General features: G+C 41.9%; 2 protein-coding genes across 3 annotated transcripts in view; one reads left to right on the forward strand and one right to left on the reverse strand.

The window, feature by feature from the left end:
• Positions 1 to 7,922, reverse strand: part of DNAH3 (dynein axonemal heavy chain 3) — a 55,754-nt gene extending 47,832 nt beyond the window's left edge. The window contains exons 1-8 of the mRNA XM_077786950.1: positions 7,892 to 7,922; positions 6,577 to 6,614; positions 4,940 to 5,053; positions 3,933 to 4,147; positions 2,862 to 3,042; positions 2,169 to 2,358; positions 1,493 to 1,688; positions 465 to 590 (exon numbers count right to left, since the gene is read on the reverse strand). Of these exons, the coding sequence (XP_077643076.1) occupies positions 465 to 590; positions 1,493 to 1,688; positions 2,169 to 2,358; positions 2,862 to 3,042; positions 3,933 to 4,147; positions 4,940 to 5,053; positions 6,577 to 6,614; positions 7,892 to 7,922 (1,091 nt within the window). The remainder of the gene's footprint in view (positions 1 to 464; positions 591 to 1,492; positions 1,689 to 2,168; positions 2,359 to 2,861; positions 3,043 to 3,932; positions 4,148 to 4,939; positions 5,054 to 6,576; positions 6,615 to 7,891) is intronic.
• Positions 7,923 to 8,995: 1,073 nt separating this feature from the next.
• Positions 8,996 to 14,958, forward strand: LDAF1 (lipid droplet assembly factor 1). Of its 2 annotated transcripts, none has more exons than XM_021539778.2 (5): positions 8,996 to 9,524; positions 11,287 to 11,422; positions 12,289 to 12,457; positions 12,839 to 12,977; positions 14,130 to 14,958. In XM_021539778.2, the coding sequence occupies exons 2-5, from the start codon at positions 11,351 to 11,353 to the stop codon at positions 14,218 to 14,220; spliced, it is 471 nt and encodes a 156-aa protein (XP_021395453.2). In that variant the 5' UTR covers positions 8,996 to 9,524; positions 11,287 to 11,350; the 3' UTR covers positions 14,221 to 14,958. The 2 variants fall into 2 exon arrangements, with proteins under 2 accessions (XP_021395453.2, XP_077642995.1); XM_077786869.1 differs by lacking the exon at positions 8,996 to 9,524 and adding an exon at positions 9,704 to 9,780.
• The last annotated feature ends 2,902 nt before the right edge of the window (positions 14,959 to 17,860 follow it).

Below are 17,860 nucleotides of genomic sequence, written 5' to 3' on the forward strand. Positions count from 1 at the left end.
TAATGGACCACTATGATTAGTTTAAATTAATAGTAGTAGACAAAACAATAGCAAATTATACTGCTTTATTGATTATGAAACAATATTCAATTATTGGCATTAAATGAGAAAAAAGTTTGGAAGATATCTCAGGCAGCAGAACGCAAATACTTTCCATCATGTGTCTCATATATTCTCATTCTTAAATTGACTGATTTCCCTAATAAAAAAAAAAAAAAAAGATTTTCCACCATTTTTACAGCTACAGACTCCACTCCTCTCATGGTTAGAAACCTTCTGAATTCCACAGGCTCTGACAGTGCCTCAATGTTTATTCCTCTGAGAGCTATTCCCCCTCTGTTTTGGCAGCCTTGTGGCTGGGACTGCTGTCATCTCAGTCTAAGATCTGTCTTAAAAACAGGCCTTGCTGTATGTCAGACCCTGAGATACTCTATTTATGTACAGCTACCAGAGCTGGCACTGACTTGTGCTGAAGGATATCACGAGCTTCCACACAGTGCCTTTGAATGATATCCTCGAACTCCGCAGGCAGCAGTGGCAGGCGTCCACAGAGCACCTCTGCAGTGCGAACAAACCGGAGGCGGCTGTACCTAGGAGGGGAAACACAGAGGAGATCCTTATCAAAAAATCACAGCTGTTTAAAAAAAAATCCGTGAAATATAGTCAGGAAGGCCTCAAGTATATAACAAACACTAAAAATGTAATTTCATTTATAAATATCACTCCATGACCAAGCTGTCCAACAAGTGCATTTCTGATTGGGTTTTTCTATCAACAAACATAAAGGGTTTCACAAATTTTAGTTGTACTTGCTGTATTTAAAACTCTTAATTCTTTGCTAAAATTGCCTTCTCCTTTTCATAGATTCATTAATATCCAGTTATTAATGAATATGCAGAATGAAACCTACTGCTTCTATTCTGTATTATTAAGTAGTTATCCTGACTACTCTATGGGGAAAAAAAATGAAATTTCAGCATCATGGCATATATCACACTCTGTAATATACAAGCTTAAATTCCTGCAAATGTTTCTTAAATGCAAAAACAGCTCTCAGAATTATGAATTACCATATTATCTTACTAAAATAACAAATCTCAATTTTCAAATTTCCCCAGGGCAAATTTCAACTACAAACATTTGAAAGATATTGAGTTTTAAGAGTTAATTTTGTTCATAACAGCAAGCAGGAGGAGAATTCCAAACCACCATTTACTTGAGCACTGGATCTTAATTTAGGTATAGCACCTTTTTAACAAAGGGGATGATCTTTTCACATCATGTAACACATGTTCCTTCAGCGATTGCAGGAAACAATCATGCTGAAATAGAGGCTCAAAAAAAAAAAAATACATACTTTGCCCCTTTCTATCTAGTGGCTCCCCCAGGATCTCTGTAGCATATGTAGAGAAGTCAGCAGATGCACTCTAACCAAATCATTAAATAAAAACATGCTACATTTCATTAAGGTCCTATGAACAAGCCATCTTACTGAGAAAGCCAGAGCTCTTGCAAAGTGGGCATCATTGAATTCACTATGAACAGATTGCTTTCATTCCAACTTTTTGTTTCTTTGTAAGAGCTGTGCCACGGGACCGGCGCACAGACAACTCTCCGGGGAAAAGGGCGTGGGGTGCTTTGAATAGAGAGTCTCTTCCTCTCAGCTGGATCCAACAAGACATAATCAACTAGAACAAATCATATATATCATGGTTAGACTGCATATATTGCCAAAATCTACATTCAGAACCACTATATCTTCATCATTCAGGAAGAAGTAGAATTCTGCACATTTAAAACGAATATGGTCATATTTGTATGTTTTAGCATAAATTACAGCACAATAACCAAATTACAAATTTGATTTTAAAATTATTAAAGGAAAAAAAAAAAAAGAATTGGTCCTGATTCTAAAAATAGGAGACAGTAGAAACAATTTTTCATTACACCTCTCCATCTGATGAGATGTAAGCTTTCATAAATAGGTATTTGTTGAAATTGCTGAATGCTATATAGCATGATAACAGATTATTTTCTCTCAGAGATCTACTGTAGTTCTACTGACCTCAGAGGAATTCTCCATGGATGCTAAGAATAGAAGGAGATTTGCTTTCAAAGTGCAGTAAATGTCTACATAGTTGGAACTGTTTAGAGATTGTGAGTCTTACCAATGGCTTTCATGAGGCTGACAGAATAGTCTTTCCTAATCTCTTCTTTTAAACGTGCCACAAATTTCTCTAGCTCTGGGCTAGGAAGAATGCGAGTTGGAATATGTTTTAAAATTTTATTCACCACTTCCTTATCCTGAGGTGCCAGCATGTCTTCTCGCACTCCATTATATATGTAGTGACAGTACCGCTAAAAAATGTTTAAAAGATTATGCTTATTTTGTGACAGATAATTAATTACTACAAAGTATTTTTAGCTTTTCTATCACTTAAGCCCTTTCTGTAATTGAAAGGTGTTTGAATAGAATGGATTTTGGGTATCTAACTATACTCCTTTTAAAGCACTGATATCTTTACAGTACTTTCACCTGTGTTGATGCAAGCACATAGACCACTAGAACTCAGTTCAGCATATTAAATTAATGATAAAAAAGTACTACAGAACAACATGAGAAGTTAATAATTTGGGGAGATACTTAACTTGCAAACCTTTTACAACAAAAATCAGAGTAGCTAAAAAAACTAAAAAGGAGGTGGTAATATTTAACAGCAGTTTGCTATACTGAGTATTTACATCTCCTAATCCTCATGTACTGCCTGCTTTTCTCAGCTACCTTTTAGTAAACAGTTTCTAGATATCTTGCAGATGATTAATGCTACTACTTTCACCTTAAAAAGAAATTATATAAATACCTCTAAATCATCACTTGAAGGTAGCCTTTCTCGCTTACTTATCTCCTTCTCATGTAAATCCATGAGAGCAAATTGTTCTTCTGGAGTCAGTGGCTGGTTGTTTGTATAATTTATGACATGCAGTTCTGGTGTGTGAGCAGGTACACTCAGTGAAATGCGACTCACACTCTTTAACAAAGTACTTTTGAAAAAAAGAATACAAACTTAGTGAATAAGGAAGCAGCAATGTTTAAGGACAGATGACAACGATTATATAAAACACTTGTGCTACACTGAGGACAAGTATGATGTATGGAAGTATTTAAATTATTCAATAAAAAACTCTCATTAAAATTGCATAATACAAATACTACTTTAACATAAAGCATGCAAGCATGCAAACCTTACAACTGCCCAGTATCACTCAGATAGGCAGTATTTTATGAGCAGTTCTACCAGAGTCAAACCTACTAGGATTGTTATTTAGGTTGCCCAAGATCATAATGTATTTTCATGTCATTATCTTACTAAAATCTTGTGTTTCAAAAGCCAGTCTTGATGCACATACATTTTTTGTAGGGCCTTAACTTCTCATGCTTGGATGCTTAACACAGCATTCAGTAAAAAGAAATATTAAATCACAACTGAAACCAGATTTATTGTAATAATCTGTATCTTTATCACATTACAGTATGTTACCTGTCAGAACTCCAGCGCCGCTTTTTCCTTGCAGCTTTAAATATCAGTTAAGAAAAATCACATACAGACATGTTTTTCAAATAAGATATTTCATATTGGTGGAAAACAGAGCTAAGATAATTCATCACATCATTAAATAAGAAAAAAAAAAATACAATGTCACAGAGAAGCACTGTATGTGATCATTTGTAGGGATGAACCTAACTAGTAAATGTGAAACATTTACTGAAGTTATGCATACATTGGCAATTTGTCTATACTGACTCTGAGGTGATAAGCTTGTAAGTGTTCATTAGGGATAAGTGATGTTTCCAGGGATGATGCTTCAGCAGATAAAGAATTAGAGATAACAATGCATAGCACAACCAAGCCTAAACTTATAGACACACTTAAATATGGATACACAGTGAAGACTGTGATAACTCTACCATTGAAAAGGACTTCATTTTTTTTATATTTTTCATTTTTAAATCCTGTGCAGTAAGAGTGTAGTTATTAGCTATGGAGTCACTTGGGTTTCGGTAGTGATGCTGTTCCTTGAATGGAGCTGCCAAAGTCCATGATGACTCCTGCATCAAAGGGGGATAACGGGCTTTCTGAAGGACAAGCTGAAATTGGGAAAAAATAAAAGCAAAAGTTTTACAAAGCACAGTAATTTAAAAAGCCTTCTTAGAGCTAGAACAGGATTAAACATCAATTAGTATAAAAAGCAAATACACAGGTCAGACATGCATTTGACCACCGATCTATTTTTAGATCATTATGCTTTCCACATGTATAAAGATAATTTTACAGAACACTTCAGTTATATTCAGGCATTTTTTTGCATAATCAAGGTATTTTTTATAAATAAGAGAACACAGTTTATTATCTAGTTCTTTCTGCTCCCCCACATCTCTATCTTGCTTCTTTTCTTCTCCTTATATTTGCTTAGATTTAGAAAACTCCTATTCCTTAGGCCTTTGTTAATGACCTATCTACTTTGAATACTCAGTCCTTGTAATAGTTGAAGAATAGTTCAAGTTAACAAATTCAACTCTCGTCTTTCTCTCACATCAGTAAGGATTTGTAATAGACTTCTTTTGTCTGTTCATTCTGTGTTTTCTGAGGTGACTTATTGATGAACTTTTCATCAGTCCTGATGTCTGAACTTTACCAAGATACCTCACAGGCACATGAGGTGCGTGTCTCAAAATACCCTCAGAGATTAAAGTACAAGAGATACAATCATGAATATACTTGGAATCATTGGATCATTAGGGCTGGAAAAGACCTCCAAGGCCATCGAGTTCAACTTTTGACCCAGTACCACCATGCTGACTAAACCCCATTGCAAAGAATGGGGATTTGCCAGCACATGGAATGTCTGCATACCCTGACAGCAGGGAGAGGGCACATACCTCATGCAAGTCTGAAGGTGCATCTGAAGCAGAAGCAGGTGCAGGCGTACGTAGGATTGATAATTTCAGTGACTGTTTTCGGCGACTCATATTGCACACAGAATTGTTTTGTGTCTAGACAGAAATGAAAAGTAACTTCAAAGATATTGATGAAATACTCTGTTTCAAAAAAGATTCATGGAGAAAGAAGTGTCCTTCAGTTTTCATCGACAATTACATATTGTAACTTTTCCAATTTTAAGGAAACAGCCATTCTTTGTGGTGGGCTCCTCAGCAAAACATGGTTTTTGCAGTCATTTCATAAGACTTCTAAATACCAGTAAATACCAGTTTTAAAAAAATCTTATTTTTATATCCCTGAAAACTACTTAAAATTAGTTAAATGTTTTAAGTTATACTAAAAACTCCACATGGAGTTTCTAATGGCATAAACTCTGGATATTAAAATATTAAATCCTACCAGCCTGCCAAATTGACAGTGAAACAGTCCAAGTTGTGTGAACTGTATTACTGGGCAGGGGAAAAAACCCCTCTAGATTTTTTTAATGTCTACAAGGAGCCAATTATAGAAGAAGTTATTACCAGGATGCTGCTGGAAGAACAAATTGCTCACAAGTACTCTGCAAACTGTTGTACTACAAATATCAGGATATCTGACATGTTTTAGGATTATGTTTCACCTCTTCAAGGGGACAATACTTTGAGATGGCCTCCAGGATGCCATACAAAGTTCTGCCAGGATATTTTCACAGAACTATTAAACCTCACAATGTTTTAAGATGCTTTTGAATGTCAGCCTTCCTTAGTATAGGCCAAAGCCTGGCCTATAGTCTGTTCTGAGTTTCCTAAATGAAACTTGTTTCGGAGAGTCACAAGGAAAAATTTCCTAAACACACAGTGACACTATGAGAAAAAGGAAGTAGAAGTGTGTTGTATCTGAACACCAGTGAGTTAAATCACCATGGAAGAGGAAGTTATTACCCTATACAATTATGTTTGAATAAGATATAATCTTTTTTTACATAATTTTAACACACTTTTAGCACATGGTTATTGCTTTCTGATGTATCACTGAAAAACGAGGCTGCTAGAATCAGTTTTCTAGGAGACAAAATTGTGCCCTCCTCAATACCAAAGTAGAGCCCATTCAGAAATAAAATTTGAGAAAGGGCTGATTTGATTTACCTCCTTGGTATTCCCCAGCATGCCTGCACACACACAGAAATAAAGACATTATCACTGCCAGACATAACTCATTAAAGAGAGCATGAATTCCCCTTGATTAATGACTAAAGGATTGGGCCTTAGGGTACTTTAAAAATGAATAAATGATACAGTTCATTAGGATATCCATTCATTAATTCTTAAAGGTACAAGAGTCATTAAAAAAGCCATCATTCATCCTAAAAAAACTCCTGAATTATATGCTAACTAGCCTTTCAAACACCTAATATTTTTTAAAAATTCTTAATAAAAAGTCCATTATAAAGGATTAAGTCCAAAGAATATTTAACAAGAAAATGTGTATTTTAATGAGTTCTTCTAATATCAAGCCACTAACCACCAGTAATGGCCAATTGCATCTGAAGTTTTGACAAAGTTATTGAACTTTCACAGTCACTGCAGAAGGAATTTACCCTCAGAAGACACGAGCTCTGTGTTGGCTTTTCGTTTACTTAGAATTTTTTGGTCCTTCCCTTCAGTGTGAACATCCTGTTGTTACATGCACTGGAAAAGAAAGAGAGACTAATTTCAGGTACTGCACAAGGTGTCAATCAGCTTCTATCCCAGTTGCCAGGAAGAAGAAAAATCAGCTCTCACATTCGCTGCTTACAACAATAAACTCTCTTCCTCCAAACTTCTATGCTCTTTTTTTCACCATTCCTCCCAAGCTCACTTTTCACCTTAATCTTTTTAACTCCCCCCAAGATATCCTTCAAGCCAGACTTTCTTAAATCCTGCCCTTTCCATTTTCTCCAACACCAGTTTCCTCCCCACTGCCCGTTCTCTTCTAATGTCCCAGGGACCCTGGGCCCCCAAGCTGTGTTTTACAGCAGAACCACACATTAATTGCCAAGAAGAATAAGCCCATGTCAAAAGGAATAGGAAAAGAGAAAGAGAGAGACACTCTGCATGCCTCACACATCCACAGGATGCACAGATGAGCAGGGTAAGGGCAGGTACTACCTGCAGGTGCCCTTGTTACCAGTCCCTCTGCCTGTCACAGCTTGGTGAACTTCTCTGACACTGCCTTTCAGTCCTCAGCTTGGTTGCCCCAGTTACAGCATAGCTGGTGCTTGGAGACAGAATTCCCTCCTCCCTCAGCAGAGAGGAAACAGCCCCTTTTAGTGTTGTGCCAAGCTGTGGTCAGGGAGATTCAGTTGTGGAACCAATGAGGAACTTTACAGGTTCCTTTTACCTCTGAAAGTTATGAAAAAATGTAGTCCTGAGATACCTGAGATATTCTAACTTTTGCATGAAAGAGCTGCACAGGGCTTCCAGAACAGTAAAGGCTCTATAAACCCAAATTTTCTTAAGAAGAATTGGGAAAAAAAATATTCAAGAGTCAAAATCTTGAATTCAAACACCTCTACCACTATTCCACCATTCAGACTCTAACTCCCTGAAGATCTCAACACAGCAGGTGGGATAGTCTCAATTCCTCTAAGCCAGTATGCATTTGCCTCCCACTCACAGTCATCACTACATCCTGAAAGAGTCTTCCATCACATTCTTCCACAAATGGGAATTACAACCATCCAATATGAAATCTAGCATAGTCTCTTAATAGCTACCCTCAAGAGGGCCTTGTACATGTTCTGCCAACACGAGTTCCATTTTAAACCTTTTCCCATAATCTTTGCCATTTTTCATCCAATTTTCTGTGAGCCGTGAGAATGGCTGATATCCCTGAGTTAACAGCACAGTTTTCCTTATGTCTTGCCCTTATACCACCTACAAATGGAACATTGTTGTTGGCCATTGTTCTTTAAACATGGGCCAACAGTGCAGGGTACAAAATCAGCGCTGCTGGTGCTGGTAATTGCTTGGCTAATGCATGCTGTAACTCTCCAAATATTTTAGTGCTGGTTTGCAACGTGAGTATTTTCCTGCTAATTGGAGCTGACACTGGCATGAAGACAAGCTCAATTAAGCAGCAGTTAAGAGTAACTACTGTTCCTCTGTGCACATCAACTTGGATGCTTATATATGCATGCTCTTCTAAGCTGAATAACTTATCTCTGCTGCTTTAAAAACATTAAAACCAGTTGTTTTGTATAGAGGAAGATTATATATGAATTTTTAGCAGAAGAGATAATTATGCATAGCAAGAAAATTATTTACTAAGAAGTATGAGACTATCTTCAAAACTGCAGCTATGGCATGCTTGAAAACAGCCAGAAATTTAAAATCTCTACTATACTTTAAACTCAGCTCCATTAAACTTTATAGTGCCATTATCACTGAGTTATGTCACGCTGGAACCCTGACAGCTAGTTTTCCCTATGCTCACTTGTTAAAAAAAGTATACAAACCAACAAATTTATTATGATATACCCTAGTGTACCAAGAAAATCAATCCACTATGCATTTTAATAATATGAGAGATTAACACATTACGAGTTCAAGCAACATACACTTGCCCTGACCATCCTCTTCTTGCAGGTATCTTGTGCAAGGCTTTTAGACCCCCACAGTCCAAATATGTGTTAATATGCAAATCCTACTCCTGACTACACAAATCCTGGTATCTAGAGAGATCATTGAAATCAGCACCTCAAAGACACAGAGCTCCAACAGTCTAACCCTCCATACTTCACGAAACTTATTTATGCATTAATTTGCAAATGAAACATGCTATTTCTTTTGTTGGCGTTAAAAAAATAATCACGAAACCATTAACATTCACTTTTGTAATACTCTCATAGGTGGCACCAATGAAATTATTAAATCAGGCACGAGAAACACGAATATTTAACTCATTTCTGATTGCAATTTGCAGCATGAAAAGATCAGTGTAGCAGAAGCTGGGACTTCACTGAAGCCTCACGCTTGCCTGTTCACACCATCATGATGGCTCTGGAGAACAGCCAGGCCAAACCATCGCGCAACACACCTCACCGAGCATCAGTCCCGGCCAAATGCTGAGGCACTGTAGCCGCATTGCTTTTGCTGAAAACCCAGCTGAATTCTTAACGTGATCACTCCTGACACGGTCCCCGAACAGGTTTGCCACGTGGGCACGGGAACACCGGGAGGCAGCAGGACGAGGCGGGGACGCGTGGGAACAGCCACGGGGCCGGGGGAAGGTGGCGGAGCCGGGTGCGGCGAGCGTTCCGCCGCTGCTCCAGCGCTCCTCACGGCGCGGCTGAACGCGCCCAGCCCGGGGACGGCGGCGTTACGGAACCCACGGAGCCACTGCTGCCACCGGGGCCGAGCGAGCGTCTGCCCGCCTCCACAGCGGCACGGAGACCGCGGACACCCTCATCTTCCGTCCTCCATTGCGAAGAGCTCCAGGCTGCATGTGCTAAAACAACGCAAACCTCTAGGACACTCATGAGGGTGCCCGGACTGAGCGGATGAGGTAGGGCTGGGGTGAAGGGCAGGACAACAGGGGGGACACGACAGGACGCCCGAGGGGCATCGGTCACCGCTGGCCGGCCCTGGCAGCGGGGCCCGGGCGCCGCCCGCCCACGGCCGCTCGCGCCGCCACGGGCGGGCCCGGCCCGGCCCGGCCCGGCGGGGAGGAGACAGCGGCGGGCGGGCGGCGGCGCTCCCGCAGCCCGGCAGGCCCGGCAGCCGGGGCCGAGCGGGCCGCAGCCCCTGCGCGGCAGCCGCAGGTGAGCGGCCGAGCTCCGGCACTGAGGAGGCCGCGTCCGCCCTTACCTCCGGCGGACACACGCCGGGGACCCGGCGGGGCGCTGGCTGGCGGGGGCGGTGCAGCGGTGTGAGGGGGGTGATGGCTGTGCCCTGGCCGCGGTCTGGGTGCCCGCTGCAGGCCGCGGGCGCTGCGCGGTAACGCCCGGGCTCGGGCGCGCCCCGCGGGCAGCTCCAGCGCCCCGGGCTCGCCCGCTGTGTGTGACTACCGAGTGCCCTGCACGGCCCGGCGGGTCCCCCCAGCACGGCCCTGCGTGTCCCCTCACCACGGCCCTGAGTGTCCCCCCAGCACGGCCCTGAGTGTCCCCCCAGCACGGCCCTGTGGGTCCCCCCAGCACGGCCCGGCGGGTCCCCCCAGCACGGCCCTGTGGGTCCCCCCAGCACGGTCCTGAGTGTCCCCTCACCACGGCCCTGTGGGTCCCCCCAGCACGGTCCTGAGTGTCCCCCCAGCACGGTCCTGAGTGTCCCCTCACCACGGCCCTGTGGGTCCCCCCAGCACGGCCCTGAGTGTCCCCCCAGCACGGCCCTGCTTGTCCCCTCACCACGGTCCTGAGTGTCCCCCCAGCACGGTCCTGAGTGTCCCCCCAGCACGGTCCTGAGTGTCCCCCCAGCACGGCCCTGCTTGTCCCCCCAGCACGGTCCTGAGTGTCCCCTCACCACGGTCCTGAGTGTCCCCCCAGCACGGCCCTGAGTGTCCCCCCAGCACGGTCCTGAGTGTCCCCCCAGCACGGCCCTGAGTGTCCCCCCAGCACAGTCCTGAGTCTCCCCCCAGCACGGCCCTGTGGGTCCCCCCAGCACGGTCCTGAGTGTCCCCCCAGCACGGCCCTGCTTGTCCCCTCACCACGGCCCTGCTTGTCCCCCCAGCACGGCCCTGAGTGTCCCCCCAGCAGCGACACTGGCGCCACGGCTGCTCGGGATAGCAAACAGGAAAACGCATCCTCTAACCTGCCCCTTGCAAGGGTCCCCCTGCAACAACAGCTGGAAATTGTCAGGGAGATTACCGAGCTGAGGTTTCCTTGAAACTGCCCCGATTCAATGTGTTCATAGCATCTGGAAGCATTTTGCCTTAATATGCTGAGTTTGGAAGCTGTGTGGGGTATGCTTTCAATTCTGAGTACGAGGATACTCACAGAAATAAGTCTCATTAATGTGTTACCGGTTTCCAGAACCCATAGCAACAAATTGTTCATGCAGGTGGCTAGAAGTGATGTTTTTACTGGTAAGTGAATACCTTGATGGGTAAGCACAGGGTTAATGTTAGAAGGTGAGAGTCACCTGTCTCTTGCTACTTGGCTTTGGGAGTTTCAGAAGAACTTGCAGGGACAAGCTCTCTACATTAGATGTGCTTTTTGTAAAAGTAATGTGCATCACTTCAGCTGAAATCTGCAATCTCTCTTTATACAAAGGAAACATTTGGTTTTCAAAAAGCATCTTTATAAGCCTGTCACTAATTGTACCATAATTTTAAGGGAAATTGGATGGCAAGAGTGAGAAGTGGCTGTTCAGAAGAGGTCGTGGCTGAGGATTAATAACATGTCTAAAGAAATGCAGGAACTACAGAAGCAATGGCACTCCGTGATGCAGATCATCCACAGCAACGAAAATGTGGGTCTGGATTGTAATTTGATGTTTATAAAGATATATTTTGTAACTATCAAGATATCACACCCTGATTTATTTAAATGCACTCCCTGTTTTTCAAGTGAACACTGTGAGGCCTGTGGGAAGGCCTGTCCTCCCACACCTTCAGTCAAAGAGGAGGGAAGCCTGTTCTGCATTTTTTGTTTTACTGGCATAACCCTTTGAGATAGTAGAGTGGCATTTTAATGAAATGGTTGCAGTGCTATAAAGAGAACTAAAACTACAATATGTGTTTCCTTAAGGGAAGGAAAACTACTACAGTAAAATTCTAGTGTATAGCTATGACTGCCTCTGTAAAAAGATTTTTTATTTACCAGTAATGTTATTCTTAACAACTTTCTGATACAGACATGCCTGCACTGTACTTTGATTCAATAAATGAGCAGGTTGCAGATATTCCTAAGCCATGGCTGAAAGAAAAGTTGAGCATTTGTAAATGTTACAGATTTTTAAAATTAACAAATAGAGGTCTCTAGTTTAAAATAATGGTTGCCAAGACTCCAGTGAAAGCTACAGCTAGACTGATTTTTTTTTTACTTGCTTTCAGATTGGTTGTTTTTTTGTGGGTTTAGTTTTTTTTCATAATTTCTGCAAGAATAGAACTGGGAAGTCCAAGAAAAACATGTCTGTTGTTGGTAGAATTATATTTGCCCTGAAGTTACCAAGGCCCCATGCTTTTGAAACAAAGAGGCAAGAGGTGCTCCCTATTCCAGCTGCAGACTGACAAAATATCTATCCTACCTATGGTTCACTACAGTAGCAGTGATCTGTGAAAGGTATCTGTGACAGGAGACTAAAAAAAATCTGAAATGTTTTTCTTTCATCTGCAGGTTGTTGCCTTTATGAATTCTCGCATTGGCCAATATTTAGATGACCATCCTTTTGTTGCCTTATCACTCCTGATGTTTATTGCAGTGTCAGCTATTCCTGTTGGATTTTTCCTGGTTTTTGTTGTTACAACAGCTGTAATGGCCTGTATTGGTGTGATAGTCATGGAAGGTACTATATGCATGCATGAATGTACTTACCTATTCCCTTTTAAGGCATGTTACCTTTTTTCCTTCTTAATTTTTCCTTCTGGAAATTAGAGTCCTAGCAATTGAGGAGTTCTGTGTGTAGTCCTCAGGTCTGAGCAGTAGTAAAACTCTTAATAGAAGAATAGTAATCTAATTAAGTGTAGTCTATACAGGGAAATCCCATTTTCCTTTTCTAATCTCAGCCATTAGGATATGCCTAAACCAGTTATCTTGAGCATGCATAGCTTTTACAGAGGCTAGCCAGATGATTTTCCCAAATTGTTTGAAATTGGGGTTATGGTAGAATATCAGCTTTTCTATTTGTACATAGACTTGTTTAAGTAACAGAGTGATGTTTTTTTAGGTGTTGTCATAGCCATAGGTGGCATAGCCCTACTGTGTGTGCTGTGTGGTCTGGGAGCCCTGTCCCTGGGAGTTTCTGGAGTGCTGAGCATTTCTTACGTTGCACTTTCAACTCTGGTCAACTACTGGTGTGCATCAAGGTGAGTATGGATGTCTTGATCCATGCTTGGGTTTCAAACTCTGCAATTGTGCTGTTTCATTCATTGTTTCATGTTTTTCCTAAATGAGCCACTGTTGCTTAGTTTACCAATGTTTCTTGAATGCTATGAATCCTGGGCTACCCTCATGGCTTAAAATTCAGCATACAGATATCTGGTAATTGATAGGTATTCTAATGAGTATTAATTCATGCCCTTTTTCCTTTTTGGGACAGAAGAAACAAAAGTTGTCTTTAAATGTGAATGTACTAACACAACATAACATTAGACAGTAAAATAGACCCTTGTTTCACTCTAATGTGTTGCTTTAAACATCATTAAAACCTACTGACAAATTGAATTTTGTGTAGGAGATTAACTGTGCAGCTTTTCCTGCATCATGACCCAACTGCTTACCTGCATTTATAGAGTAAGGGAACAAAATTCATTGTCATTTTGGGAGAGACAGAGGAGTACTTAAAAAGGACAGTGTGGCCAAAATAAAAATAACAGGTTTTGTAGGATACAGCACTGTGTAAATTGCCAGTTGTGCCTCTTGGGACTTTGGGCTTGTTTCAGTCAGCATTGCCTGAGACAGGCAGCAGCGAGCAGGAGGTAGCAGCAGGCTGTGCTGGAGTGCCACCGGGGGCCCCCTGAAATACCTGCCAGGGAAAGAACCACAGTAATCACTGTGCCATAGGGAAGAGCAAGAAGAAAAATCACAGCTGCTCTCTTGTAGGCTTCCTCAGTTAGCTCCTTCAGCACAGCTGTGTTTGCACAGCTCTTGAGGACACACAAAGCTGCCCGAGATGGCAGGAGAGTGACAAAAGCACGGTACAAGGCCCGGTTCCAAGGCATGCTGCCACATCCACTACACTGCCCACCAATTCCAGAAGACTTGCATTTTCCATAGCATATCCAAATACACAATCCATCCTACACACCAGCCCTGTTGAGCTACAATGTTGACATTAAAACAGATAATAACATCTGTTTCTGTGTTTCTCTGTCTCTTGAGAGAAGCTTAGGTAGACCAGCAGCAAATATAAACCTGTCTGGGACAGCTCACAGTGCTCAGCTTTTTTTGAGCAAAAAGTTAAAAGACAATCTTAGGGAGCAACAGCCAATAAAACCATTCTTTTCTCATGTACACAGGGGTCAGATGAGGAAGCAAGATGTTAATGGAAGTTTACCACAGAAGCAGCCTGGCTTGGATCTTTCTGCCAATACTGGAAAGAGTGAATAAGTAGGTTTCTCCAGACTTCATAAGCACTTAGCTGTACAATCCCAGCATTTGCTATGTAATTGTTCACTCATCAAGCATTCAGTCATTGTGTACTCCTGGAAACTGAGGAAAATCAATATACATATTACACTGGCACTGTAAAAGGGATTTTAAGAATAACCAAGAAGCAGCAGTGCAGTAGTAAGAGTATGTGCATGATAGAGTGTTCCACAGAATTTGGTAAAAGGCTGTAGTAATAGTGGGTACTGTTAAGTCAATGGCAAGTAGGTTGACAGAAAGGGGAGGGAGATATTTGACTTCCCAGATACTGGAGTTCTGAACGTACTGTCTTTAGTACACAGCAGTGGTCATTTTGATACAGCAGTATCACAGTTCAGAACAGTAAAAGCACATTTTGAATGTGGAAAAATATTTGTAAGCCTTAACATCCTTTGTTCAAATAGTATGAGTACACCAGGCCAATGCTTTATGTTCATTATAAAGGAAAAAGTAGGCTGCGCATATGTCATGGTCTAAGCTTTTTTCCTCCCTTTAGATGTTGTGTTATTCCCAAGGGAGTTTCTTGCTTCATCATATCAGGGGTAGGCTTATGTCTTGTTTAGGTCATATTTAAAGTGCCTGGTTTGCTTCTCAGTTGTAATTTTGTGTATGTTATTTAAACTTTTTTCATTTTTGCAAATGTTATTTTTTAGCATTAAGTAACTATGAGTTTAATAAAGTGCTGTCTGTTTAACCAGATTAATTTTGTTAATCTGTTTTATTCTACATTAAAAACAAGTTTTTCACATCTTGGTTTAGGAAGGCTGGAATTGGAGCTGAGATTTTCTCTTTGAATAAAGTATTTTATACGGCCAACATTGCTGAGCCATAAACTGCAGATTATTTGCCTTCTTATGCCTATAAAGAAAATGCAGATGTCTAAGGTCTAAACTAGTTTTATTTAGTGTTGCATAAACCAAACTGCCGCTGGACCACATCATGGTCACAGAGCTTACCTGAGCTGTAATGTGCTTCACACAGTAGTGGTGGCAATAGTTTCAGCCCCTAAGCTAAGGTGGCCCCACACTTCAGCTGCAGAGTGAAATTTCCAGGAGCCCTTTACTTTAATGGCACATTAATTCAGCAGACAGTACAAAGCCACATAACTAGCGTGCCCTCAGGCAAGGCTGCCTGCAAGAGCTTTCCAGGAGGCACCTCCAAAGACAGAGCAATAAAGCCCTTACACCTTCCCGAAGTTACAACACTCCAAATCTGTAGCACAGCTCGTACATGAGTACATAGCTAAATCGTTGTCCCTCATTTTCCTTTATGCCCTCATCTTCTGAGGAGAAGAGGCATTACTTAATAAAATCAGCAGAAACTAAAATAAGTTAATCCAGTCCCACTCAGACTCACCCAACATGAACCATTTCACTCTGCATTTTAAGTTTATTTTTCATTATATAATTCATTCTGTCATCAGCATTTAGCAGAAACTGGAACTGTGAATTCTCAGTTACCTGCAGGTAAACATGGAACAGTTCTGCTCCTGCTGCCCTGACCTTTGCATGCTTATCAGCCTGTCATTTCAAGGCTTCTCACTGTGTCCTTTTGCCAAGAACTGCTTTTTCTGCAGTGCCATCACCAGAGCAAGGTTTTCCATTGAGAGATGCAGAAGAAAAAACTAGGTCAGTATAGAGTAGGTGTTCTACTGCAGACAGTGAGGCATCCCTTAAAAGGAGGGCAGAGGTTGTTTTCTTTGAATTATTAAAGACTGCAGTAGAACTAAGGAGTCCTTAGCAAGACAGGCTGGGAGGATCTTGTCAAGTCCCCTTTTTCTCAGTTGCTCTCTCAGCTTGCTGCAGAACACCACCAACCCCACAAGAAGCTGGCAAGAGACTCCCACCCCATGGCCCCATTCCCAGCCAGCTCAACCCACTCAGCTCTCACAGATCTGGTTCACTGCCTTAATAGGCAGCCACTTTTGTGGCCCTACAGCCTGGCAGACTCCAAACATCCCCTGTCTAAGGAGATCTGGAGTAACTGTGGTATGGCTCCTGAAGCAGCTGCTGAGCTCAGGCTGCAGAGTCAGTGCTGCCTCCACCTGCAACAGGTTCCCTAATCCCTCTGCCTACCCATGCAGAATCATCATCCCCACCTCACCCTGCCCTGTGTCAGAAGAGAGAGGCCTCTGCTTGGATGCAGGAAAGGAATATTTTTTGTTTGTAAGACAAGTTTAAACTTTCCAGATAACACACTTTAACAGGGAGCCGAGAGGCAGCAGCACACACAGAAGAGGAGGGCTACAGGGAGGAATGTATGTGGCTGGGCTCTAGGGTAAATTATGTACAAAATAAGGAACAATCCTGTGTTTTCCTTAAGAGTCTTCATTCAAAGCACCTCTACAGTGTTCCTAAAGGGCATTAAATGAGCCACCCTGAGAGAACTATAGTTAAGCCTCTCAGAAGCCAGGGACAGATTGCCTCTCACATGCCACACTGAAGTCTTACCCCAGAAAATATCAGCCAGGGGCAGAAACTAGGAAAGAATAACCTTCTCTTTGACCTAGATGGCTGTCACCATGTGCAAGCTCTTTGTCTCACCTCCTCAGGCAGTAAAAACAGTACAAAATACAGAACTCAAAAGAGCAAAAGTAAAGCTCTCACTGCTTCCCATACTGAAGGTACCCAAGTTATTTTAAATACCTTCACTAACCCAAGTCTGCAGATTCATATATGCAAGATATGTGAGAAATAATTTAGCTAATTGGGATGTTAACTAGAATGTTCACATGTCACTGTAACATTATTTAGTAAACTCCAAGCATCCTAAAGCAAAGGGTTCAAAGTCCATTAATGAGAAACAAGCAAAGATCTCTACCTGAATATACACAAAGAAGTTTCCCCCACAGTTCAGAACAAGGCTAGTGAGAGCAAATATTAAGATTAGCCTTATTTGGGGCAGAAGAAGTAAACAGCCCATACAATTAAGTACAACATACAGTTAAGTACATAAACCCTCTTCATCAAGGACCACTTACCTGGCTTTTGCAGAAATACTTCATATTCCAGCCAAGTGCTAAGTCAACAAGACTTAAGTATAGCATGTTGTTTGCTGGACAGTAGCTTAAGTTATCCTTTCAACCCTAACTTCTATCAGGCCAGTGACAGTAACTGACTTGTAATTAAGTGGTTCCAATGTGAGATTCATAGTCTCATTGTGATTATTATAATTGATTAAATACTAGCATAAGGTCTAATGATCATGTTAATCATGGTGTCTACTCCATGTTCTTTGTACAAAATACACATTAACACTTAATGCCTAAGTGAAGCAGGGGCTGTGGCAGACAGGCCCACAGCCCATGTCATTTATGCACAGCATGTTTGACAAGTGTCAGGGTCTGGCCACTGATCTAATCTGAAACCCTGCACACTCAGAGACCACAGAGCTGGACTTGTGGTGATCACTCTCCCTGCTCACACAAAGTTGCCAATGTTTAACCTAAGGCTGTTACACTCCTACTGCAACAAAGCACTTTCACTCTGTCACATGCAATTATATTTCATGCCTCATTTCCTTCACTATGAAAGGCAACATGTACAAAATGCAAAATAACTGCATGAAAAACTACCTCACCTCAGGTGGGCAGCATTACTGA

The sequence above is a fragment of the Lonchura striata genome, chromosome 16, assembly GCF_046129695.1.
Source record: "Lonchura striata isolate bLonStr1 chromosome 16, bLonStr1.mat, whole genome shotgun sequence".
NCBI classification, from domain to species: domain Eukaryota; kingdom Metazoa; phylum Chordata; class Aves; order Passeriformes; family Estrildidae; genus Lonchura; species Lonchura striata.

Excerpts from the sequence above, each read along its gene's own strand:
- LDAF1 (XM_021539778.2), top strand. The coding sequence starts at position 11,351 with ATGTCTAAAGAAATGCAGGAACTACAGAAGCAATGGCACTCCGTGATG. Across the intron at positions 12,458-12,838 it reads TGGTGTGATAGTCATGGAAG|GTGTTGTCATAGCCATAGGT; the intron begins GTACTATATGCA and ends ATGTTTTTTTAG. Across the intron at positions 12,978-14,129 it reads AACTACTGGTGTGCATCAAG|GGGTCAGATGAGGAAGCAAG; the intron begins GTGAGTATGGAT and ends TCATGTACACAG.